Genomic DNA, 26,198 nt, shown 5'->3' on the forward strand with positions numbered 1-26,198 from the left:
ATTACTAGGAAAAGCCAGAAAAAAACAAATATTGTTCAAAGTGATAAGCTACCTCTCTAATGTGATTCAGCAACTTGTAGCTGTTGCACATCAAAGCTTTCTCTATCTGTAGCAATCTCTCCAGTCTCTGTGATGAATAAGGAAAACTTCTGGGGCTTTTCCAAGCTTGAGGAAGCAAAGTAGGCAGCCCTTTGCACTACTTGGCACTACGGAGATTGTCAAGTTAAGAAATCAATAGGTAATATGCCGAATGCTTTTAATTTATACATATATATGTGTGTGTAAAATAAGTCCAACATACAGTCTGAAGTTCTTCCCTCACCACAGTCCTTACACAACCCTTCAATGCATGATGTGTTTTTAGGTCTGAAAGAAAAAATATAACAGTCAAAGGTAGTTCTGTCACTACAACCTATTCATTTTCATTTTAAGATGCACATTTTATTGGTCAGATATAAACAGATGACTGTTACGTGATCCAGGGTGGCTGGAGCCAGGCTTCAAAGGCAGTTGTGAGGTTTACCTGTGAGCTCCCTCCATGTACCTGTGAAATGTATGATAGTAATCTCTACATGAGCGTGGGTGAGTTTTGGTTTATGCAAAGTTGTCATGATTTGCCCTTTTTCATTTATTATTTAAGTAGTTTTGCTGTGAACAACTATGAAAGCTTATCCTGATGCCATTTAATACAAATTCTCAAAGTCATTTTTGAAACAATTTTATTTGATTATGCAACAGAATATAATGGAAATATCTTAATCCTATGGATCAGATTTCATCATTTCCACCCCTGCTCTAACCTCCTGTGTCAACTTGACTAGATTCCCTTCTTTCCCAAAGGCTTCTGTTTTCATGGTCTTAAATGCCAGAACTTGGCATAATTCTGATGAGTGAAATCTATAACTTATTCTTGTGATCACAAGCTGACAGAAGAGAAGAATTCTTTAAAGTTGATGATATTGGATGAAATATACTCCATTAATACCAAGCAATTTTTCACTTACCCTATAAACATTCAAATAGTTCTTTTCAATTTGCAAATGCATCAGACTGCCCTTGCCAGTGATATACTATGAAATAACAGGCTATGCACAGAATAGAGACCGGGCATCCACTGCCTCTCCCCAACTGCCGCTGGATGTTTTTTTTAAATTAATTCTTCTTAAATACACACATTTATTCTCAATTCCTTTTAAAACTGTACAAATTCTAAATTTAAAAGCTTTAAAAGCAAATAATCCATACTTTAGGACTTCATATGAAAAGGCAAAGGAATAAGGTACAAGTAGTCATAAAAAATGAGAAATTACAAAATATTCATAAAATAGTGATCCTACTAGGCATAAATCAATCTTAGGCAAAAACAACCTGTGACAAGTTAATTGAGTCATAGGTGTAATAGACCTAGGATGGGATATAACTTGAGAGGCTTGGTACAAAATGATAATGAAGGCTCTCTTAGTCAAATGTGATTCATAGTCATGTTCTGTGTGTGTATAACGCCTGCACTTGTGAGGCAGAAGCAAGAGGATCATGAGTTTCAGGCCAGCCTTGCCTACAGAGTGAGACCCTGTCTCAATAACAACTGTAATTCATAATTTCAATAAGCATTAGCAAAGCAGAACATTCAGCCAAGTACGGGACACTTCTCAGTTTGAGTCTTTGTACAGCTGCACAGGTTGAGTACTTATGAGTCAGTCTCCAATGTATCTAATATCTGAGTGGCCTGTGTGAATCATGGGTAAATCTGAACTTCCTTTGCAGGTCGCTTCAGGTTACTCTTCATTTAAAAAACAAAAAAGAAAAAAAAAAGCATCAAGGTTTTCTTCCTTTAGACTCCAGGAAAAAAAAAAAAAAAACAGTCCCATTTTTTAAAACCCATGTTTCCTTATTTTTTTTCTTGAAGATGTTGAATACTATTATATTAAGAGTCTGCTGATCATAAAATATGAATGTGTTATGATACATTAACTTGCCTTATCAGAGTTGAACCAACTCTAGGGTTGAACTTAGCCTACGGTTGAGCTTAGGAGGATAGTCTCACAGCTTCTTCTCCCCCTACTTCTAAATCACCATAGCACCTTCACAAATGCTCGGCGCACTTTAGCTTCCACATCACTCATTGCTTCCGTCTTTCCAATGAGACCCCTCAATGGATATGGCATGAGTTGAAACTCAGAACTATCCTCAAAGGACATCTTTCCTACTTGTAAATTTGCCCAAAAAACATTTTATTTTTTCAAATATTAACTCATTGAGTGATATAATCACCTTCTAAGGTAAAGATGACCATTGTCACTAGTTTCGAAAGACAGCAACTGAGGTCCCAGGAAGTTGAGTGAGCTGCTCAAGGTCATACAGCTGGTGCAAAGCAGAGGTGGGTTTGGAATCTTAGCAAGTTGCATCTTGCTGAACTAGGTAGCTATTCTCCACTTACTGTGTCACTAGGGTCCATATAAAAATTCACTAAATCTAAATGTCCTTACTGAAACACAGATACAAAAAACTATACATATTAACCTGCTAATTCCCCAACCCTTTCCTCAATCTGAGGCTCTTTTGATGTTCGACTGGCTCCAAGCAGAGTTCTCAGATAATGAGAATCAGTGTTCTTTTCAGTTATTGACCTCCCATACCTTTTTAACCTAATTGGTCATAAATTCCCTGAGGACAGACACCATGTCCTAATTCAAATGTTATCTGGTTGTTTTACTTTAAACAGGAGAACCTTGAATCAGATTTAGTGGTTAGCCAGTTTTCCATTTCTCCAGCACCTTGGCCCACTGCTAGGCACATACTTAGACTTTAGGTACACTTGTGGATTTGATTCAGATGTGCCCAAAATTGCTTGAGTGTTCCACACACAGTGAGCACTCCACAAATAATGATATTTGCTATACAATCTGTTACCGTATCCCAGAAATTATTCCTACCCTTTGCTGAATGACTTCCCACAAATGTAATGTTTAAGAGACCAGGATGATAGAAAGAAAATCCTTCGGCTTTTTCAAACTCAGTATAGGAACATTCAAACTTCTAGCTCAATTGTTCAATTAATATGTAACAGCACAAGCATGAGGTTGGTTAAAAATAATGCCTTGTTAATGTTGAAGATTATTTACAATTTTTAATATATTAAAGCATATTGCAATTTTCCCTAATAATGAACTTGTTTTTACTCTATTGCTTTCTGAATGGCAAGGCAAAATATAACTTCAGATGAGTCAGTTACACTCCGAGAAGGAAAAGATCTTAGCCAATTTCACAGAACAGAAGCATGGAGGTTTCCTTTGCCCTCCTGGTGAATAGCCCTCTGCCCTTAGATCCTCCTTAGTGAGTGAATAAGAAAGAATCCGCAGGATTTCAGGACAAAGCAAGATAGACTTCAAAGACTTGCATCTTCTAAATATTTGTCTTCTGGCCTGCAGTCATAGCTTGGCGAAGGGTTGTCCTGGAGTGGTGAGGGGAAAATTGGTACAACCTCTTGTTCCTTGGCTTTCTGTCATAAATCCCTTGATTTCTTCTTAAGACTTTTACACTATCTGTTTTCAAATATCAATTCTTGGATATTTTTATTTTGTTCAAGAAAGAAACTCAGAAAATTAGATTGAAAATCATCCACACAAGCCGACCTTCCCCCAACCTTATTCTTTAAGAGCAAAATAAGCCAGGTGCCAATGGCTCACGCATGTAATCCTAGCTACTCAGGAGGCTGAGATATGAGGATCTCGGTTCAAAGCCAACCCAGCTAAGAAATTCTTACTTCCAATAAACGACCAGAAAACTGGAAGTGGCATTGTGGCTCAAGTGGTAGAGCACTCTTCTTGAGCTGAAGAGCTTGGGGACAGTGCCCAGACCCAGAGTTCAAGACCCACGACCAACAAAACAAAACAAAAATGTAAAATAATACCTTAGTTTTATTAGTTTTAAAAATGTCATTGCATATACAACAAAAGTAAGGAAAGTAAGGGAAGGAGTGTGCTAAAGGGGGAGGAACTTTAAGGGGACTGACATTGATCAAGATGCATTGCATTCATAAACTGATTCGTTAAATGGCCCTTCCTTTGTACAACTAAAAGATAAATTAAAAAATTATTCTTTTTCATTGCATTTGAGCAATTACTATAGAACTGAAGAACTTTCTTTTTTTCCAGTCCTGGGGCTTGAACTCAGGGCCTAGTTACTGTCCCTGAGCGTCTTTTGCTCAACTAGCACTCTACTACTTGAGCCACAGCACCATTTCCAGCTTTTTATGTGGTACTGAGGAATTGAACCCAGGGCTTCATGTATGCTAGGCAAGCACTCTGCCACTAAGCCACATTCCCAGCCTGAACTGAACAACTTTGTATGAACTCATGCTAACCAAAATTTGAAGTACTACAGATTCTGTCAACAAGCCACTCCTCTAACATATTTTGTTCCAAACAATTTGGTTTCAAGGTGAATATTTGAAATGTAATCCTTCCATTAGTCTTTAGAATCTCAATGGCACCCATTTAAATTTATGTTTTAATATGGTGGTTTGGAGAAGGATAATCTTTATTTTCTTAAGAAGGAAACTACTTTTTTTCATTTCTAGTGCTTCTAGATAAGACCCTCAGAAACCTCTAGAAAGCGAAGAAACTTTTTGAAAAATACTTGTCCTACTTTTTTCTCTCGCCAAAGAACACCTCACTTCAATATTGTGAGATTAACAGCTATATTTCTTTGTTTCCTTTTAGAACTGATTTGACCAGAGAGAGACACATTGGTCCAGAAAAAACTATGGCCAAAATTTATGATCGAGTAGAGGCCAAATACCACTTGTCAGCTAAGAGCTTTGTTCACTGGAATGAATCATTGAGTTTCTGAAGCTCAACTGATTTGTGCACAGGTCCAAAAGTTTCCCTGATCATAAGAAACTTGGCACAATTGACTAAACGAGAAGGGTGTTGAACAACTAGTTGCAGAAAATGCTGTTTTCTTTAAAATGTGATAGTGTGGTATTCTTAGACTCTTGTTTAATATACTTAGGCATCACAGAGAATAAAGTCATTCATCAATGAAAAAGACAACTCCCTCAAAACTAGATAAATAGAAAACTCTTTCTATTCTTCCACCCCAACAAAGCAGTAGGATGCCATGACTTATAAAGAAATTAGAAAAATGATTTTAACTTTTTAAAGATAAACTTAGGAAGAGATATTCAGTAAGATAAATGGTGTATTTGAAATGTGTAGAGAGAAGATCAGATTAGGGCTCTGTCTAAACTGGACAACTGAATTGAGAAGACTATAAGGAATTTTCAGGCCTGAGTCACAATTTTTTAAATGTCTGTCTCTCCTTCGTGTACAGCAGCCTTTCCTAATGTGGCCTGCAATCATAAGTACCAAAATGGGAGGTATCCACTGAGGTCATCCACTTAAACACTGCTCCCAAATAGTGAAGCTCAAAGAAAGCTATGACCTGTCCTCAAAACTTTCCAGCCACCCTAATATTAGAACCTCAAATCCCAAACAAACAAGAAAACAGCACCTGCAGGTTCTTATTTTGAAAAAATACAAATTTATGAGAAACCCTTGTTCCGTGAGAAGTGTGATTCAATATTGTCTTGAACCCTAAGAATTTCTTTCCTATGTGAAAGTCTTGAGAATGAAACCCATCAAATGCACATAGGAAGAACTAAACAAGTTCTGGAAGAACTCATCATTCAAGCTGTGAGTGAATTTTCTCTCTACTCAGAGTCTCCCAATTCCAAAAGCCACTAACAAGGCAACCTCACAACTTAGCAGTAAAACTATTAACTCTACAATATGATCACTGGGTTCAGTATCATTGAAAATTGGGGATGCCTGAATGTAATATTTGCATCTTGGCTCTATGTTTCATAATTATTCTGTTATGCTCACATGATATATCTTTGTGTGGATATATGTGTGCATTTCTTACAACATGTGAAAGTGTTAATACCAAATATTTAACATTTCCTAGAATACCTAATTCTTGGTAATCATACTATATACTTATATCCTCCAGTTTCTAATCCTTTCGTCAGGATTCATAGCAAAGGCAAAGTCTCTATTATTCATTCATTAATTAAAAAAATTTTTGGAGGGTTATGCTCCAAATCATTATCTGAGGTTAATAACATGAAAGTGAAAAAGGCTTAACAAGTGAGAGATATGGTCAAGGATGACCCAAAGTAGAGCCCAATATAAACCAATCCTGTCTGCCTGGCAGTCATTTTGTGAGCTGGATGGTACTTTAGATCGAATGTTTTAGCCAACATTCTGTCAAGAGAAAAATATCCAAAGATGCCAGGTAGCAGTTTGATAGCTAGCTAGTTTAAACATTACATTTTATAGTAAAATTGATAGCAAACATACAAAAATTGAAATAAATAAAATAATGTGTGCTTACTACTTACCAAGCACTTGCCCAGAGGAACATGAATCAGTTGTGCTTTCAGCCCACAAATAATCACAGAAGTGTTGATAAACATTTGTGTATAACATTTGTTTAGAATGAGATGCTGTAAATGTCTTTCCTTTTCATTTTAAGCAATATCTTAAAATGTCTTGTGTCTGAGCACTAACACACTTCAAAATTCAGTTATTCCAATTGTTTTAGCTATATATTTTTATATTTATAGATTTTACATATATTCACAAGCTCAAGAGATGGATAACATAGATGCAATTATTAATATACGTACTGTAATAAATAACTCTTAAAACAGATAGCCTGTTTTAAGTTCTCATGTCCACCATGAGAACTTTGTTATGTTTTGCATTTTGAGTATACATTTGTGAATGGAGTATACCTAGCAGATTTATTCTGATGTTTTAACCAAACACTCATAGCCAAATAAATCACATTACCATGCTATCATCATAATAACTAAATCTCTCTTCTTATTTAACAATAATATTTAGGAAAGCAATGATAACATATCTGTCACCAATTTTATGGTTTATGTTTTTTTTTATTTATGTGTCAGTCTGTCCTTTACTTTGCAAAATATGAATGTATTACATCATTTATGGAATAAGACTAAGTTTTATAAGCAAAAATAATTGGCCTTGTTTGTAGATGTGTGTGTGAATGGGAGGATTGTAGACTTTCTCCAATTCCTAGAGAAATCTCTCTATGCAAATTACCTTTGTGTTATAGCTTACCTTTAATTTTTGAGTGTGATACTAACATATATTCATAAATATAAGTATTAATATAGTTTTGAAATTTCATTTACTCTAATTATGTAAACAATACACAAGTAAAGAATAAAAACCTATATTGAAAGCATTTGAGCAATATATATCAAGGCAAAGAGGACAATTTATATAACATTTTGTTATTAACAATCTAAAAAATGCCTCTAACTAATTCAAATGTTCATTTTTAGTGAATATTTATTTATTAACTGAAAGCTAACTACAGCATAAAGTAACTGTGTAAACAGTTTATCCAGTAAGATACAGTATCATTTGATCACATTTCCAATATTTCATTTTGCCTATTAACAGCCCAAAATATGACATTTATTTTCTTAAACAATGTCACTATTTGGCACAGAAGTCTATTTACACAAGAACTTATTTCATTTGCCATTTATTCCAGTAACGACAATTATTTGCAACTAAATCTAACAGCATTTGTACAAGTACTTTCAAGCTAAAATACTGCTAAAAAATCCCAATACACATGCAATTCAGTATGTTTACATAATAACAAATATTTCTTCTAAATCCTGTGACTCTAAGCACTTTATAGGATGTGAATACAGGAGTCACTCTACCCTCTAATGAAACATGATCCTATCTGGGAAGGGAGGTACTGCTGAGCAACAGAGTCTTATGTTCAATTGAGTTGAAGTGAGTTGATTACTTGGACTGTTCAAGAAATGTTACAATGCCATCATAGAATCGCTGGATGGCTCAATTCACAGAAAAAACAACAACAACTGCAGCAGCCTTTCAAGTATAAGCCCTTAGCAACCAAGGAACTGGTAGCACCAGCAGCACTGGCAAAACACTTACTCACATGGGCTCTATTTTAAGCAAAGGCAATATTGAAAATCCAAACATAGAAAACTTAAGAGTGGTTATTTGTATTAGAAAAGGTTTTGCTCCTTTTTATAAAGGGATTCACCAGTTTCCTCTAAATGGCAATTCCCTTAATGCATTTAAAATAGAATTTGATTTACAAAACTGCAACTTACACGTGACATTTTGCACAACCATTGTGAGAAAAAAGTACACCTATATACAGTACTTAATATTCTTCTCACAATTGTCATATAATTCTATTGGTAAAATACATGTAAGCCAAAAGATTATCTTTTAAGCCACTGAAATCAAAAGTAAAAAGTCTCTGAAACATAATATTCCATAAAAATTTAAGGTTTATGATTTTATATTTACAAACTCAGTAGTCAACTCTGAAGGAGATCTTTAGATGCACAAGTACATAGCTAACTTCAGGCCATAATATTGAACCCAAATCTGTAGTAATTTTTTTTGTTTCAATGTTCCTTTTTTTCCTTTCTAGCCGGGCAACTCCAAAGAGATGTTAATAATGGTTCCTTTGTAGTTAGTCTGTTTGTGATAGATCAGTTTTAAACGTTACTGCCCAGAACTAGCTTTAAAAATGCAACCTCCTGCATTGCATGAACTTTGCCGCTGGGCGATTTTCATTCAGGAAAAGTTTTTCTTTATTTTTAGTAACCTTGTTGCCAGGCTGGCAAGGGGTAGAGGGTCGTCCTGTGGGAGTAGGATTGGGGGTAGAAGATATCCTGTCTACAGTATATATTTCTGTACCCCATAAGCATACAACAGAACCTAGTGCCTAAGAAGAAAGCTCTCAGGAACTATTGAATCAGTGAATGGAAAAATCAAATTAATCAGGAGAATTATTGGAAGGCTTTCTTCACTCTAACATAGAATACAGTATGTTTCTGGAATGTGTATAATTGAAGTGAATTTTCAAGGTCTGAAAAATGACAGAACTTCTTTTTTCTTCATTATATTCTTTTTTAAAATACATAAAATGTTTAGCCCTTGATGACATAGAATCATATAGAAAAATTAAGTCACCTTAGAGGACAGAGGATCAAGAAGAGGAAATTGAAGTGTGATTTCCTTACTCACCGAATGCTGGAGAAACAAGGCACACAATTTGACCCAAGTCCACAACCAAATTAGACATGGTAGTGGTATTCAGTCTGAGAAGTGGTAATTTTTACTATCTCCTTACTAATTTAGCCACTGGTATGCTCAGAAACAGTGGAAGCAACTATTAAATTAAGAGCTAGAATTGAAAGGATTACCACTTGACACAGAGCAGGCCAGACTTCCAGACCTATTCCAGGCAGGGCCCTGGGAACAGCATTCTTTTGGCTGGAACCATTTCATTTTGCTCACACTCATCAAAATGCAGCTGGAAGGAGTTAAAATAAAATTCCTGAAATAAAGTGTTTCTGATAGGAGTTGATCAGATAAAGGAGGACATCTAATAGTTAGTGAGGATGCTAATACATTAATAAAAATTTTGATGTATTTATGATTGGATTCAAAAATGAAACATCAAAACCCAAGGTTCACCCATGCTTTTAAATGAAATAGTCTGGGCTATATTTGAAGAATTTCATCTTAAAACATAATGCAAATAGAGAAGCATGAATATATACATGTAATTATTGGGCAAAAATGTATGAATTTATAAATTTGAGTTTTTTCCAGGAGGCCTTTTGAAAATTATAGAAGTGAAGTTTAAGATATAATTCATTAAGATCAATAAATTAATTTTTGTTTGGACAGTGGAATTTTATAGGAGTGACTTTACCCTTAAGAGAAAAAGAACAGTGAAGTAGAATCACTACATTGATGGCTCTAATCATATAATTGAAGTCTAAAAGCCATCTTAATAGATATGTGCTAATCTTCTTTCATAATAACTTCCCAAATACCTACCTCTGTATTTATCACTGTTTTCATCACCTGTATTTATTATTCACTGTGCCAAAAGAGACCAACAAGTGCAGAATTTTTTAAAACTGTTTTGTATATATAAACATGTCTCTCAAAGATGAGGTTGTTTCTAGGAACTGTCTCCAAGGTCATTCAGGTCAATACTCTAACTTCTCTTCTGCAAAATGTAGAATTTCTGTATATTGCCTTCCTGGTAGATCACCCTAGTCCACTATTTTTTATTTTGATCTAATATATTTAAATAAGAACTCTGATCACTAATCAAAGAATGAACATGCTAGTTCACCATACAGCTATTCAGAGACTAGATTGTTAAAGGCATTTTTCCCTGAATTCCATTTACAAATATAGGTACACAATTTTCTACTTGGTTTAAAAAAAAACGTATTTGGCACCAGTGCTTATTAATCCAAATAATCTGGATTTAAGTATTTTCGAATTGAAAACCTGTCAAATGAATTGCTAAAAGTGGCAGACAATATACTATTAGTCATTTTAAAGCTGTAAAAGTAACTTATCAGGATCCACTTCAATCTCCACATGATAATAAAGGATTATTATGTGAAGTAACCTATTTATGAAAAGGAAACAGTGTGCTTCTTTCAGACGCCATCACTTGCTTTAATAAGGAATTGAAAAGCTGGACTACTTTATATGCAGATCACCCTCCCAGTTGCATAAGGATTTACAATAGACAAAACAAAACTATTTTTTGTTGTAAAGAAGGGCTGTTTGTTTAAATCACACGATAATGTTTGCAACTAAAAATTATTTACAGGCAATAAGGCTTCATAAATGTTATGTAGACTTGATTAATTAAAATCCTTTTAATGCTAAGACCAAAATGAAAGATTTGCTCAAGCAGACTAGGACATTTTCAAGTACAACATGCCCAGAGAAGGCAGAAGGAAATTATGCTTACTGTCTTAGTTTGGATAACTATTGAAGAATTTGGAGATGCAAATAGTATATATGATTCGATAGCACCCCATTAAATGCTTGAATTAAATGCAAGGAAAATGTTGCTTTGTCAGAAATTGTGAAAATTGAGAATTCTGAGTCTAAGTGTTACCCTAAATGAAATAGAGCGTTACGTATACATTTTTACCTCTGCTGCCTTGAATTTACAGAGAACTTATTTGGGAAGTTTAAATCTCACCTTTGAAGTCTTTCTTCAAGGTATGCAATGGCTCTTATGTCTTGGTTAAATGAGGTGTGTGGCGGCCTCTACTGGTGTGTGTGTTTATAGAAAATGTTTCCATAGGCAGAAAAAATATTAATTTCAATTAAAAAGTTAGAAATACAGACTCTTTCATTTAAATATATAAAAATATCTAATTTAATGCAGAAAAAATATATTACAAGTTGTATAATGCACTCTTAATTAGGAAAATAATCTAAAACACTGACCATGTTAGTGTAAAATGATGATGTACTGAAGGGCATTAATTGTTCAATTCACTCTGATATTGGGTTAAATATATTTTATTAATGAATTACTAAGCCCAACTGAGATGACTTATTACCTCTAGTCCACTGTTAAATCCCCTTGCTTGACTTAAATAAAAATCACTTAAACCCAGAGGAAAAGAAACACTTTACAGTTAAGTTTGTAAAGTCCTAAAACTAGAATCATTGGATGACAGGCTGGCTTCTATAACCCAAGCAAACTGTATGTTGACTTAATATAGCTGACATACCAATCTATTTTACAGTGTTTTCAATTTTAAAAATACAACACATTAAAATACGTTCAATTTATCAAAGCTAAAAGCAACATTTAAGTAATGTACTTAAAGTGCGAAGGCACTTTAACACAAAGAAGTGATGTCCAGTGGCTATAGTTGGTACTGAAGATGGAAATACCATATATCACTATTTACAAAACAAATTGTAGACTCAAAAGATCTTTGGAGATCTTCGACAAAATACACTACTATTTGCATTTGGAAAGTCTGCCTATTCTTCCTTCATTCACTGTTATCTCTTTTCACTCCCACATTGGAAAAAAGAAGAAAAAGAAAACAGAAACAAATCCATAAACAAAATATGTGAAAAAATGCATTTTAGAAACATTCTTGTCACTGATGGTTCCTAAGAAGAGAAGTGAGGGTGGGAGAGAGCTAGAGAAATAATTTAAAGGAAACCTTGCAAAAGCAGAATCACTGTTTTCACCCTATCTCCCAAACATGTTCCAAGTCCCCGGTCAGCACTGGGAAAGGGAGAACACAAACACGAAAGCAAATGCAACGCTTCCAGCGGTTTGGAGGGGCATCTTTGGATGCCATAGGGTTGTGAATGATTTCCCTTCACAGCTGACTGATTGCAGTTTGTTTTTCCAGAACTTCGAGGTAGTCTGGTTCTGATTGCGGCTTAGCTTGCAGTAAAGGGTGGTCTGGCTTTGACTGCCCCACAAAGCATTTCCTGGGAGTTCCATATAAAACGGTTTTATTGATTCTGTCTTGGTTTTGGCGTCGAGATTCATATGAAGGGGCGAACTGCCTTTTAGGTAAGGTACAAAAGTTATAGTGGACTAGGCCTGCACTGGGGAGTTCTTTGACTCGCTCGGCAATATTTTGATAGAGCAGCTCCGGCTCTCGTGGTGTGGCCTGCTTATCTAGCAACTCAGTGGCACTTATTGTGTAAGCGAGTGTGGCTGGCTCTTCTTTTTTCTCCTCCAGGTTGCCATAGCTGAAGTCTTGCAGGTTCCTATAATAGGCTACGGGGTCTCCTTCCTTCTGCATGTATATGGGGTTTTGGCACATCTGACCCACTGGTGGGGGAATGTAATTATAGACATGGCCATCGGTCTTATCATTAGTCTCAGTGTTGTAAGAGCCATATTGCAATTGGAAGGAGCTCACATCTAAGTTGTTGGCACTCCTGGGAACACTTGGCACTCCCTTTCGACGTTTCAGGACAAAGACAAATAGACCAGCCCCAAAACAGACAGATAGGATAAAAACGACAAGAAGTCCTAAAATTAAGACAGAAAGTGGAACTTCAGTGTGTAGTTCTGGATAGGAACTAGGCGACACACTAAGTGATCTAGGTATGTCTGTGTTATGATTCATTGATAAAATGGTCCCGTCTGACAAATTGGGACTATCTGGACAAATAGCCTCCCTTCCCAGAAATTTCAGTATCTCCCCTGCATGCTTAGCGGGAGACTCACAAGTCACTTCATTGATGATGACAGGGGAATTGGCATGCTCTGTCCAGTCCTTCAGTCCCATGATGTCACAGGTGCAGTCCCATGGGTTCTCTTGAAGATCTATCTGGATGAAAGCCGGAAGTTGATCTAGAACCCCTTTCACAGGCAGGTGAGAAAAATGGTTGTTTCTGAGATTCAGCCTGGTGAGGGCTGTGCCCCCAAATATATTATCAGGTAAAGACCTCAGCAAGTTGTTATTCAGAAACAGAAGCTGTAAGTTAATCAAAGCATCAAAGGTCAGAGGCTTAATTTCCTTAATGACATTATACTCTAAGTAAAGATACTGCAAGCTCTGTAGTCCATCAAACATGGAAGGATACAACACTTCAAGGTAATTGCCATTCAGGTAAAGTCTGCGCAAACTGGTCAGGTTTGTAAAGGCACCTTCTTGAATGACTGCAATCCTGTTGTTCCCTAAATGCAACAGATCCAAAGAACTGTATTCTAAGAGGTCATTCTTGTAGACAGTTTGAAGATAGTTCCCTGTTAAGTAGAGTTTCTTTGGACTGGTAGGTTTAGGCTGCAGGTCAGAAATATTTGTGAACTTTCTCTCTTGGCAATTGACGTTCAGCCCGTTGTCTGAGCTCTGAGAGGTGCAGACACAGCTGCTGGGGCAGGTAAGGGGCACAGGGGACTTGGTTTGGTACACCATGATTGGTCCAAAACTCTGCCTGTCTTTAGACACAGTCACTCTAGGAGTTGGACGGTTTCTCATTTTGGGTGGCCGGCTGGCTTTTGGAGCCCTGGTTGGGTTGAGAGCAGGATTCATTGTGGGTGACAGCCTTTGCACATGCGTGTCACTGTGGCCCCCCCTCTGACTGGAGTCACTGGCGCTTTTTCTGGGACAGAGGTCTTGCCTGGTCAGCTGGGTTACATCTTTCCCATGCAGCCTGAAAGGAGTTTCACAGACGATCTCCCCCACAAAAACAGTAATAGTGTCCAGCCAAGCCTTGAGAGGAAGTAAGTCACAAGTGCAATTCCACGGATTTTCCTCCAGTTGGATCTCCATGATGCCTCCGATATGTTCAAGCACGCCCGCGAAAGGCATTACTTTCAACCTGTTCCCCCTTAGGTCTAAGTGGGTCAGCAGGACAAAGCGAAAGACATTGCTTGGCAGTGACAGCAGAAGGTTGTCATTCAGGATGAGCACTTTCAGCTTATTCAGCTTGCTGAACGCCCCTGCCTCGATGGCACTGATGTAATTGTAGTCGGCCTGGAGGTACTCCAGGCTCTCCAGGCCCAGGAATGTGTCCTCTCGTAACACCTCGAGCTTGTTGTTATTGAGGTGCAGTCTCTTCAGGGTTTTGAGGCCACTGAATGCCCCGGTTCGGATTTCCTGCAGCCCATTGTTTCCTAGGTGGAGAGTCACGGCGTTGGAGTAGTTGACAAATTCGTTTGGGTACAGTCTGGTGAGGAGATTCCCATTGAGAAAAAGCTGATAGATTCGATACTGGGGTGGCTGGAGCAGGCTGACAGTTGTAAATCCTTTGTTTTCACAGTTAATATTCAGGACATTTTCTTTCTCTTCGCACTGGCAGCGGATCTTGCAAATGTCTTTGGCAGTTTTGCGACTCTCCGTCTGTAAGATCCCGGCCACGGTTAACACACTGAGGAACCAGACGCCGCTCAGCATCTTTAGGCACCTTCGATGGCAGCTCAGGTACCTACAGGCAAAGCTTGAGTGGAGGACAGAGGGAGGGAGCGGGGATGCGGGGGGCGGGTGTCGGGGGAGGGGCGAGACAAGGAAGCCCGGTTAACAAGGCAAAAGCAAGGAGGCCAGTGGGAGGGAGGGAGGGAGGGAAGGAAAGGGGGAGCACGAGAGGGGTGGGCAGCGCACAGAATGAAATCACTGCATTTTCCCAAACCGGTTTCTTCTCTCCTCTCCCTACCCACTCGCGCTGGGCTACCTCCTCCACCCTGCCCGGAACACACACGCCTGGCACCTGATTTCCCAGCCTGTCTCAGCCAGCCTTGGTGTCATCAGTAATTGTCCCTACTAAATCCAAGCCGACCCCTCCTCCTCCGGGGGTCTTGAAGAGATTTCTGGAAGCTTGCAGAAGTCCTGGCTTTACTCCCCCCCCCCCTCCTCCATGCTAACGCAAAATGGGGTGGGAGAAACAGGAAGCAGTTCCAAAGGGGTCCCGCGTGTGGAGTAGCGATGGGCTCTGACGGCCACGTCGGAATTGGGGGGCGGGGGGATACTCACACATCAGGAGAAGACGGGACTCCTCTCCTCTGCGGTCCACCAGTAGTTTAGCATCTTCGGAAAGAAAGGAAGAACAAGGGAATCAAATAACATCCAAAAGAAAAGAAAAAAAAAAGACGCCACTTCAAGGGGCAGGGGTGAGGTGTGGGGGTGCCCAGCTTTGGTTGATCTGACTGGAGGTGGGAGGTGGGGGGAAGGTGTGCCAAGAAATATCAAAATCCTCCAGGCAAGGAAGAGAGCAGAGGGAGTTTGGAGCCTAAGGAAGCCTCGCTGCCCAGATTAGGGGGTGCGATTGTGTAGAGGTCCCGGTGCCTGGCAGGATCGATCTGCCGGCGGCGTCCACCCGCGGCAGCAGTGTATCTAGCAGTTTGAATTTGCTCGGCTTCGCTGGCTCCGCGGGACGGGGCTGGTGACGTCACGGGGGGTGGAGGCACGGGAAGGAGGGCGCGGGGAGGGGGGAGGGGGAGGGAGGGGGAGGGTGGGGCAGATGCTTCCCTTCCCTGAGAAAAGCTTCGCCAAGCTCAATTCCCAGCTGCGTCAGTGGCTTCTTAACTACTCCTCCTCCAACCTGGCTGGCAGCACGGTAAAGCTCCGGCCGCACATGGGTTTCTTCAGCGAGCGCCCCGCTCAGGTGCTGGACATCAGAACTCTTCCACCAAGCCCTTGCTAGCAGTAGCTATCACCTGTCCCACCCCCACCTACACACTGCATCAGGACAATGACCTGACCAGTCTACAAAGCTGTCAGGCAACATTTACCCACCAAGATTCTGTGTGTGTGTGTGTGTGTGTGTGTGTGTGTGTGTGTGTGTGTGTGTGTGTGTGTGTGTGTGTGTGTACATGTGCACTCCTGTTTGCTACAAGAACCAACGGGGCCACACACCTTCCTAGCTGAGGTTCTCTTGAGAGTTCATGGGGCCCCAGTGTGACTGTGTAGGAGGACGCACAGTTCTTCCACAGGATTGCTGCCATACATACTCAGCTGCTTCAGTTTGGAAAGAATAGCTTTCTCACTGGTAACCTGACAAACAGATAAGACTGCACTCTGAAAGCTACCCCAATGTTAGTTTTTAAACCACAATACACAAAAATCAAAGCCTCCCCCTACCTTTGAGGTTTATATTTGGGCAGATAATGAGGTTTCAACGTGTGCTTTCTGCCTTAGAGCAAGAAGAAGACCAGTGGGTGTTATAAAGTACTGCCAGGCTGTTTCAGCTGGGAGTGGGAGCCCTCCTTAGGACACCGAGGCCTCTTGGGCTGTAGGCTGTAGGGACAACTGAAGCAGGTGGAGAGAGGACAGCAGTGCGGGAAGGCTGACTGCTCAGAAAGCAAGCAGAAATCAAAGAAGTCATGGGCTGAGATCCACCATTCCTACTTTCTCAGGTTTGTTTTCAGGTACTACCTTCTAGACTTTCTGTTTCCCTTTCCTAGTCCTCTGGAATGGACATTCAGTTTGGGCCCCAATAACCTTTCCACAGCTTTACTGGTGGCCAGGTGTTCATTGTCTATTCATTATTCCTTTAATCCTTAAACATCTAACAGCCCCCTGGATCCAAGACAACCTTAGTGTAGCTTACTAAATGGAAGAGCCATGGGCTACCTCTGATGGGAAGGGGGAAATAACCACAATAAGTAAGGAAGGAATGACAGAGGGAGGAAAAGAATTGGTTTTATTATGCCTTTGCCCTGCGAAACACTTAGGCTCATATTATTTGACTTTACCGCCGCAGGCTGGCTGGAGAAGGAGTCCACACAGTGTCACAATGACTACACGAATGCACATTAGGGAATCACACATGGGAACACAGCCATTGGAGAATGGAAACTCTCCTGCAATCTCTCTCAGCCTTCCCTCATAAGCCCAGAACATCTGATTCTAGGCCTTATACTAGCTCCTTCTTCCCTTGAAACAGTTAGGGTAGTTGTAGTTTAAAAACTTTAACCAGAAAGCAACCTGTGGCTCTGACTACACTCTATGCACCCCCCCCCCCGATTTTTTCTCCCTTCCCCTCTCCTCCCTGCAAGAAAAGCTTTGTATGGGGCACCCTTCACTTCTGTAATTCTTTCTTTTTTCCTCAGTAAGATTCTATCCTTCTCAAGCATCCAGGTTTGCTTTTTGGTTTCTGTTCTGTAGGACAGCTTTGAAATGGACAGTGGTGAGGGACAGATGCACAAATAGATGACCTCCTACTCTAGTGCAGGTTATCAATACCAGATTCAAGACAATGCAACACTCTGAGCACAGTTAGGCTTCCCTTTATGTGAAATTTTTGCAAATTTCCAAATAATATTCAAAGTGCATTATTACCAGAGAGGTATGATTTAGTTATTTAGTCGTTCATTGAAGGACCATTTGCTAATTAGGTTAATATTTTACTAAACTAGAAGCCAACATAGCCTTAGAAATGAGGTTTATAGGATAAATGAGGATATTTGGCACGCAAGGAAAGCCCTGAGTTGCTGAAGTTCAAGAAACTATAATTAGAAACAAAACACAGAGATTCTGAATATCAGGTTTTCAAGGAGCCGGTTAGTGCTTAATGTGAATTAGACAAATGTCTAGCTAAACTTCAGTAATGGCAGTCTTATACATGAAGTCACTGTTTAATTTTAAGTGAAACATCCAATGTGAGTTTTCATTCTCAAATACTGGCTGTATTTGACAGCCAATCTTGCTGGTGCTTAAAGACGCAGATAATCTTGGGAGAAATGAAAGAGGAAGAGTGGGAGAGAGGAGAGAAAGAGAGATGAGAATTTGGAGCTGTTGAAAACGTTGGCATAAAGGAATTGCGTGGATAAGGGGTGGGGGGGAGGGCGGCGGTGGTGGGGGTGTTGGTGGTAGCAGGTCTTCTTATGGGGATTCTTCTCCATCTCCTGCTTGTGTGTCGAAAGACCTCAACTAGTTTCTAAAGCCTAGTGACTGGGATCAAATCACTCTGTAACCCGAGGAATACTTTTAAGTAAGTTTCCTTGGGCCGCCCATGTCGCCGGAAGAAGAGCCGGCATTTCAAGAGGTGGAAAGGTTCAGGGTGAACTGAGAACCAACTATGGCAGGGGTGGGAGCTAAAATAAGGAAAAAGCTCCCTTTCCCCCCTAGGGCGAGGGAGGTTTCATTGCGGATGCCGTGAGCCTCCCTCGCGTGTAACTGTATGGAGCTTGGAGCGGGTCGCCCGGGGCTCCACGGAAGGGCGGTGCGGGTGAAGGAGCATGCACCCCGGCCCTTCAAACTGTCACCATCGGGTTAGGAGGCTCGCAGGCCGGACAGAGCCGCATCACCATGTCCAAGTCTTTCCCATAGTCCTGCCCAGCCCGAGCGAATCCCATTTTAGAAGGACTATTTTGGTGGAGATCAGGGGTCTCCGTATGTCACCGTATTGTCAGGAAATGGTGAACTGGACGCCAGCACAGTCCTTCGACCCCTTAACCATAGGATACTGGCTGTCCGGCCACGCTGAGTGCTGTCGCCCTGGGACTTGGGCACGGCTGGCAGATGGAGGCGCGGGCGAGTCGCAGCTCGCGCGTGGGCCGCCCCCAGCCCGGAAAGCCCATCCCGACCACGCCCGCTTGGAAGGTCCGGAGAGGAGCAAACGCGAGCGTGGATGGATAGTTAAGGGGTGGCTGCCCTCTGTGGGGCGCGCTCAGCTTGCCGCGCCCGTGCCCCCTTCGAAGCGGGGGAAAAATGCCCGCTGCTTGGCCCCGGCGTCCCCGACTGTTCCCAACTTACCGAGAAAGCGTGGCGCGTGGATCGGCCCGCGGAGGCGCCCGCAGCATCTGCCACTCGGACCCGGGCAAGGGCACCACGGGGAGCACAGGCGGCGCCCCCAGGGCAAGCAGATTCCTACTGGAGGGCTTTGCCGCGGGGCAGCGATTGTGGCAGGAAGGGAGGGAGGGGGGAGTGGAGAGGGAGGAGGAGAGAAGAATGCGAGGGAAGGGAGGAAAAGGTGGGAGGGAAAGCGGGGGTGGGCAAGAGAGGGAGGGATGGCGGCCCCTCGCCCGCACTTACCAATCACCCCGCAGATCGAACGTGTCCCTGGAGCCCCAAGGTGGGGGAGGGAGCAGCCCACAAAGGAGCCGCGGCTCCATTTCCCTGCCCGGCGCGGCGGAGCGCGGCTTGCGCCTCGCGGCCCCTTTCGTCTGGAACTCTGCCCAGCGCTGGCAGCTTCCACCACGGGATGCAGCTCAGACGTGGCAAAGCAAACAAGGCGGATGGCACTCGGTCTGTACCAAATCCAAGGGGAAACGGAGCCCTCCGAATGGAAGTTGGGCGCAAGTGAAAGAGCAGCCAGTAGTGGGAGTTGAACCCCCGCCCCCCCCCCCCCCCGCAGGGGCCACAGCCTGCCTCCCCGAACTACTAAGCGCCCAATCACTGGAGTTCTCAGCCGACATTTAAAGCCCCCCTGCAGCGATGGTAAACAAGCACTTTCCATCTAGGGCTCGGGGAGACTTGGGCAAATGTGTTCACCAAGCAAATCCTTGGCACCCCAATCCCCTCTTCCGCTTGCGTTATTATTATTATTGTTATTATTATTATTATTTTTGTGCATCACAACCATGCCTAGGTGGAGCCCAGCGTTCCTTCTGCAATCATCTTTTGCTTTCCCCTCTCCTGGTTTCTTAGTTTTTCTTCTCAGGAGTCCAGGTTGTGATTCTATTCAAGAAAAGCGCTCACTGACTCAACACAGTTCAGGGAGGTCGTGCGGCGTTCCCTAAAAACATTGCTTTTCCCCTGAAGACCTTGCGTTTGTGTAGCCTCTCCTCCACTTTCCCAGAACCTTCAGCAGAAAGTTGGGATTTGATTCCTTTAAGCTAGGAATATGGAGTTCATGAGATAGAGTACCAAGACATCCTCCTCCCTCCATCCCGGAGGAAGGCTTTGCAGCCCACAATAAAAGTCTGATAACCGCCCCCCCCCCCAAATGCTACACACTATCCAGAAGCACAAAAGCAGCAAGGAGACAGGTGCAAAATCAGAGCAAATATTAGTTTTCTTGCTGATGAATCTACATTAGAATTCGTCTCCTTTTCAAGGTTATTTCATATACATAAGAACCAGGTTCTCAGGGCACTGCCATATCATTCCTGTTATTTGCTTTGACAATCTTCTGTATCCCTTCCTCCCTTCTCTTTTTGGCTTTCTTTTCATCCTGGTTTTCTAAGGAGACTATGCTGGGCCTTTAAAAAGGAATACTGCTGATAATCTTATATTGTGAACATATGGAGTTTAATTTAGTAATAGTCCAAAGAATTGCCTAATTTTATCCACTGCCTTTAAAGAACATTATTTTTCCTCTTCATTCTTGAGAGTTCTTGAAATCTCCCTGTTATTCAAATAAAGCCATTTGGAAGAGCATAGTTCTAACATATGCACATGGGCAGGCTATTTACAGCTACGTATTCAAAACCATTGTGCTGCATTTATAATATCCTTGCTTATGTGCACGATTCAAAGTGCTGTTTGCCATAGACTATAGTGTAGGTCTGGGCACATCATGTCATTAACTGAAGACAGTCAATGCTGTTACCTCTCTGTCACTCATTTCTGACTGTGTCATCTTTTCTTGCAGTTATTTAATGGGTGCTATAAACAACTACAAAACAAAGAGCTAAGGGACCGTTCAAATGCAGAAATGATGACTCTATCATCTCAAGAAAGGAGACAGTTTCCTAAGAAAAACGTTGATGTTTCTCCAGCCAAAGGGAACACACACACACACACACACACACACACACACACACACACACACACACACAGAGTATATTACAAATTAGATGAAGACCATAATAACTGATAAAAGTTTATGTTTTGTATGAATCCAGTAAGGCATCCAATAGATGGCATGCATCAATTTTAATTAGCCTTGTAACCAACTCTGACATGCTTACCTTCAGCCTTCAGAGAACATTGAGCAGCATGTCTTTCCACATGGGACCACAGTGATAGTAAGATAAAATTAAAAAGAGCAGTCTTTTCTTTTTGTCAGCATAAACATTTCAAGTAGGTGGGTAGGTTTTTTTTGAAGGGTGCCTTGAGTGCATGCACACACACAAAAATTGATGAGCGATACAAAACTTTCTGTGAAAGCTGTTGCATAGATAATTATAGTAGAAGAGAGCTTGAAGGGTGTGAAAAATTTATACACACCAGTTTATTTGAAAGCTGCTTCATACTGACTTTTCTTGAAGCTCTTGTGTGAAGGGTAAGTGAATGATACAAATGCACATATGAAATTGTTTTTGTTAACCAATAAATACCACATTAGTAAATTTTACATAGAAGTATACTACATAGCATGCCTGTAGTTTTGTAACTGTTGGTAAATTTCATCTCTGATGAATAAAAAAAGATGCATATATTGCTAAGAAGATGAAAATACTACCCAATTTTCTATAGTGCGTGGTGTACCTGAGAATGTTATTTTGTAACATTTTCCACACCTATCTATCCAGGGCCAGAATTCTTAAAACAAACAAAACAGAAAGTGAATGATTCAATAATTCCCAACAAATCAATAATTCCGAGGCTCCTTTTATTCAAAGAATATCCATTTGACTCAAACAGTTCAAAAAAGATTTCCATAGAATAGATTCCTAAATAAAGAAAAGAAATGACACAAAGGGTACAGTGCCCTTTATACCAGTGATTATAGTTTACGGTTATTGTAGAATTGGTCCCTGATGCTATTGAAAGTGTAGATATTTTTAAATTCAATTCAATTATTTTGGTTTACTCTGGCAGGCATTTTGGTTTTGCTGGAATAGTGTACAAAAATACTTAAAGCATTTTGGCCTTTAATCAAATATATTACATATCCAAGCCCTTGTACCCCAAAGACTTGGATTCAAATCTAATGCTTGCTATTTCTTCCTCATGGATCTACATCAATCTCTGGGCCCCTTTTAGTTTCTTGATGTATAAAAATGACTACTAGTACCGAGTCAGGAAAGACAGATATGCATAGAATTCTTATACATTGTGAGGTGATGCATATATGTGTAGGGAAATCTTGAACTGATAGATTCCTAAACTTTCTGAAATAATTAAATGTCACAAAATGTAATCATGCTAATGAGAAAAGGATAGCATTTTTAGTTGGATAGTAGAATTAGGATGAGAAAAATTATGCCAGTTGGGGTTATACAATGTCAAACACTCAAAAGTCCAGTTCATTTGTAGAATGTAAACCTAAAACGATGATGCTGATAGATTTGGTAATGGGAAAGTAATGCAAAATGGGGACTGTTTAGAAGAAGAAGGTGGAAGGGGAAGATAGATGATATTGAAGAGCAAAAGGCTATATAATAACACAACAGCATAGCCAAACCAACCAAAAGCTGTTTGAAAAAGAGAAGAGTGAAGGAAGGAATGGGATTATGGTGAGGGGAGATTTTTTTTTAAGTGTACTGTGTGCATATATTGAAATATAGGAAACTCTGTCATATTAGAAAGGTATGCAAATTCAAATGTAAAAAAAAAGAAAACTATTCAAAACTTTCCCCTGCTTTTTCAAAATAGTTGAATATACATATGATACTTTGGACCACAGGATTAGTGTTTGTGGATGGGTGCTGACCTCTATGTTAGCAGCATCCCTGGTAGCATGCATGTGTGTGTGTGCTATATTTGTATATGTATACACATCTTACTATTTTTGGTGGAGTAGAAGGACAGAGCAAGAGCAAGACTGCATGTGGTCTAATTCCCTGCCATGTTATATACTATACTCTGAAGCCTTTTTTGCTCTGAATAACATCACAGAGGCAGATAATGCATACTGGTGCTGTTCTGTGGAGAGAAATTTATTTTAGAGCATGACCATGGGCATAGTCATAGACTGAGACAGAAGTTTTGGGAAATAACATTACAGTATCATCATAGGCTTCAGAACCCAGAAATACTCTATTGTCTTTGCTTTTTGAAATTGTTCGCTGTGGACTATTAAATTGTTTTCGAGAGCAACTAGTACATTGCATCTCATAGTAGATTGTATCTCATTAGCACAGTAGATTAGGCAGGAAAAGAAGGACAATGGCGTAGAAAAGAGAAAAGGGACAAGATACAGGAAAAATAGAAATAGAGAAAAAAGAAGTACATATAGTACAAAATTACAGAGAAAGTTATGGCGCTGAGGCAATTATATCAAGTGCTGCCTAACAATTGCCCCTATTTCCTAAGAGCTCCAGATCCTTCTCATCTTTATTGGCTGAGTCTAGCAATTCATCCATAAGAAACATAATTAAGCTTAATGGACTTGGAAATAAATACACATGGCAAGAATCACAGATTGTACAGATAAGGATGAGGATAGCATCAGGAGGTATTTCATTTATTCTGACACATTCTATCCTATTAATCTCACCACTACTGGAAGTTTTATTTTTGTTTGGAGTTACAATCTAATATGTTCAAGAAGAAACCAAATTTATTGGGCTTGACACTGCACTTTATTGGAGTGGTATAATGCAGTGGAGCCTCTGTACTAAGTTCTGTTGATTTTATTTATGTATTTATGTTTGCCCAGTATAAATATATGGTAAAGTGTGTGCTATGGTGGAGAGTTTAGTGCTGACTCTGCTGGAACATTCAAAATGTCTGTATGCAAGCTGCCCAGTTCTAAAGAGTTACAGCCAGAAGTGCAGCTTGTAAGGATTTGCATTAAGTATCTGTGAGTTTTTAAAATGTCATTTGTGAAGAGGACCAGACTACTAATATTAAAAAATGGCCATGATGACACATGGAAGATCTACCCTGAAGTTGCGATTTTTCCAAAATGAAGCAGGATTTAGCAGTTGTAAGCGAAAAAATGAACTGAATGAGATCGAGAAGGTAAATAAAAATCATTTCCATGTGATAGCAGGTTGATTTGCAATGAGAGGAGAATAGGTTTTCTTTCATCCTGGATCCTGATACCTTATTATTCAGATGCGATACTATTTTTTTAACTTCCTTCCATTTTTCATCTCCCAAGCAATTTCTATGAGACATTACAGTGATACCAGGTACAGAAACCCTCTTCACCAAAGTATTACAGTTAGAGTCACCTTTACGTAAAAACAAAACAAAACAAAAATGGATCCATAACCTGAGGGGATAGGTGGTACTGGGAGAGGTGAGGGGAAATGATGAAAGGGGTAACTTTGATCAATAGGCAATGAAACTCAGAAACTCACATGTTGAATTAAAACCCCTTCATACAACCACTTAAAAACAAAAAAAAAGTAAAAGAAACAATAGGACATAGGACAAAGACTTTTGAATCCTGTATGGTTTTACTATTAGCTTAGATAAATAACAAAAGACAAAAAGGCTTGAAAGTTTGCCATTGTTCATTATTTGGATATTCCCAATGTTCTCTCTGAAAAGTATCTTGCAATGTACCTGGGTTGGAGGAATTATATGAAGCATCGAAAAAACATAACTTTGGGCAACCATAGGAAGCGTTCACAATACTGAAGGAATAGTCATAACACATCATGATTTCAGCATAACGGATTCATGATGATGAACCTTTAACTACCTGTTTATAGGTCTAGTCACAGGTCAAGAAATGGCACTGTTTTAAATCACTTGATTACATTGAATTATTTAATATATTTTAAAAATTGAAACCCAAATATTTAAGGAGACATGCATGACTGCTAAATGAAGAAAGCCGACTATTGTTTTCAGCAAAGAATGGTCATTGTCAAATGAATGAATTGAAATATTACTTATAATCTTAAAATACAATCACTTGACCTAAGGTAACTACTCTTGAATGCAAATAAACATTGCATAACAATTTTGGATAAGCCCAGATTCCTGCTGTGAAGTTCTAATCGCTTGGAATTCAAATATCAAATATCATTTTTTATTCAACGTTTTGAACAATTCTACTATGATTTACATTGACAACATTAGAATGTGTTGGACTGCCATACAATTGTTCATTTGCTATCTTTGTTGTGGTCATTAGCCAAATTCTTCTTGATCATAGGCTACCTGGTTTCATCCAGCTGTGCTTGTTGATTTTTAAATGAGGATTTTGACTGAAATAGGGCCTTTGAACATGTATGTGCATAGAATTTATTATTTTAACTATTTTTATCCATTTTTAGTCCTAATAGGCAATAATACCTAAAGTAAATTTTAGAAACAACTATGGTATATGAATATGACAAATTACTAGAAAGATCTTAAAATACAGTAATTAGGACTAGTGATCTATAAATAAATTACATGCTCATGAAGCTACTTTTACAATGCTCATTCATTATTGTTTATTGAAGCTAATATTCTTTCTTCAAGATGTCAGTGATTATTTTTGGCATAGATATTGAGTAAAAGCACTTGACAGCTTAAGAATTTGTATTTTCTGTATGTACCAGTTTACCTTTCCTCTCTTCCTTTTCCTTCCTGCTCTGCTTTCTTTTAAAGTTAATTTGGAATTCATCCATTCATAATGAGATATATCTCAATAAAATCTATAAACACCACATGTAATTATGTCTGAAGAAACAATTAGTTGGAATAAACCAATATCAAATGGAGTTTCTACAAAAAGGTATTATTGTGACTATTTTTATTTGATTTCTGAAATGCGCAAATGAATACAAAAGGCCTCCATATTTAGTGTACCTTATTCTGCTGTTTTTGTACACCACAAGAATTCATACCCTCTGCGCCCTTTTTAAACAGTCAGCTTTCTGGGCCCCACTCTAGACTCACTGAATGGAATTTTCTGGAATGTAGTTTAGAAATGGTGTTTTTATAGGACTCTTGAAGAAATCTGATAAATTCTCTAAAATCATTTTCGCCCTTCCTTCCTTCCTTC

The 26,198-nt window shown here is 39.7% G+C and overlaps 1 protein-coding gene across 4 annotated transcripts; it reads right to left on the bottom strand.

The window, feature by feature from the left end:
* Positions 1–7,380: 7,380 nt before the first annotated feature.
* Positions 7,381–19,668, bottom strand: Slitrk2 (SLIT and NTRK like family member 2). Of its 4 annotated transcripts, none has more exons than XM_070039621.1 (3): positions 19,391–19,668; positions 15,389–15,442; positions 7,381–14,846 (listed from the first exon to the last, which is right to left on the bottom strand). In XM_070039621.1, exon 3 carries the CDS (start codon positions 14,813–14,815, stop codon positions 12,278–12,280), a length of 2,538 nt encoding a protein of 845 aa, XP_069895722.1. In that variant the 5' UTR covers positions 14,816–14,846; positions 15,389–15,442; positions 19,391–19,668; the 3' UTR covers positions 7,381–12,277. The 4 variants fall into 4 exon arrangements, with proteins under 4 accessions (XP_069895722.1, XP_069895719.1, XP_069895720.1 ...); XM_070039618.1 differs by having other exon boundaries at positions 7,381–14,858; XM_070039619.1 differs by lacking the exon at positions 19,391–19,668 and adding an exon at positions 19,112–19,274 and having other exon boundaries at positions 7,381–14,858.
* Between the last annotated feature and the right edge of the window lie 6,530 nt (positions 19,669–26,198).

This window comes from Dipodomys merriami, unplaced genomic scaffold, assembly GCF_024711535.1.
Source record: "Dipodomys merriami isolate MVZ:Mamm:240054 unplaced genomic scaffold, mDipMer1.0.p SCAF_3, whole genome shotgun sequence".
Lineage (NCBI taxonomy): Eukaryota > Metazoa > Chordata > Mammalia > Rodentia > Heteromyidae > Dipodomys > Dipodomys merriami.

What these genes read in the sequence shown, in the direction of transcription:
- Slitrk2 (XM_070039621.1), bottom strand. Translation starts at nt 14,815, where the DNA reads ATGCTGAGCGGCGTCTGGTTCCTCAGTGTGTTAACCGTGGCCGGGATC.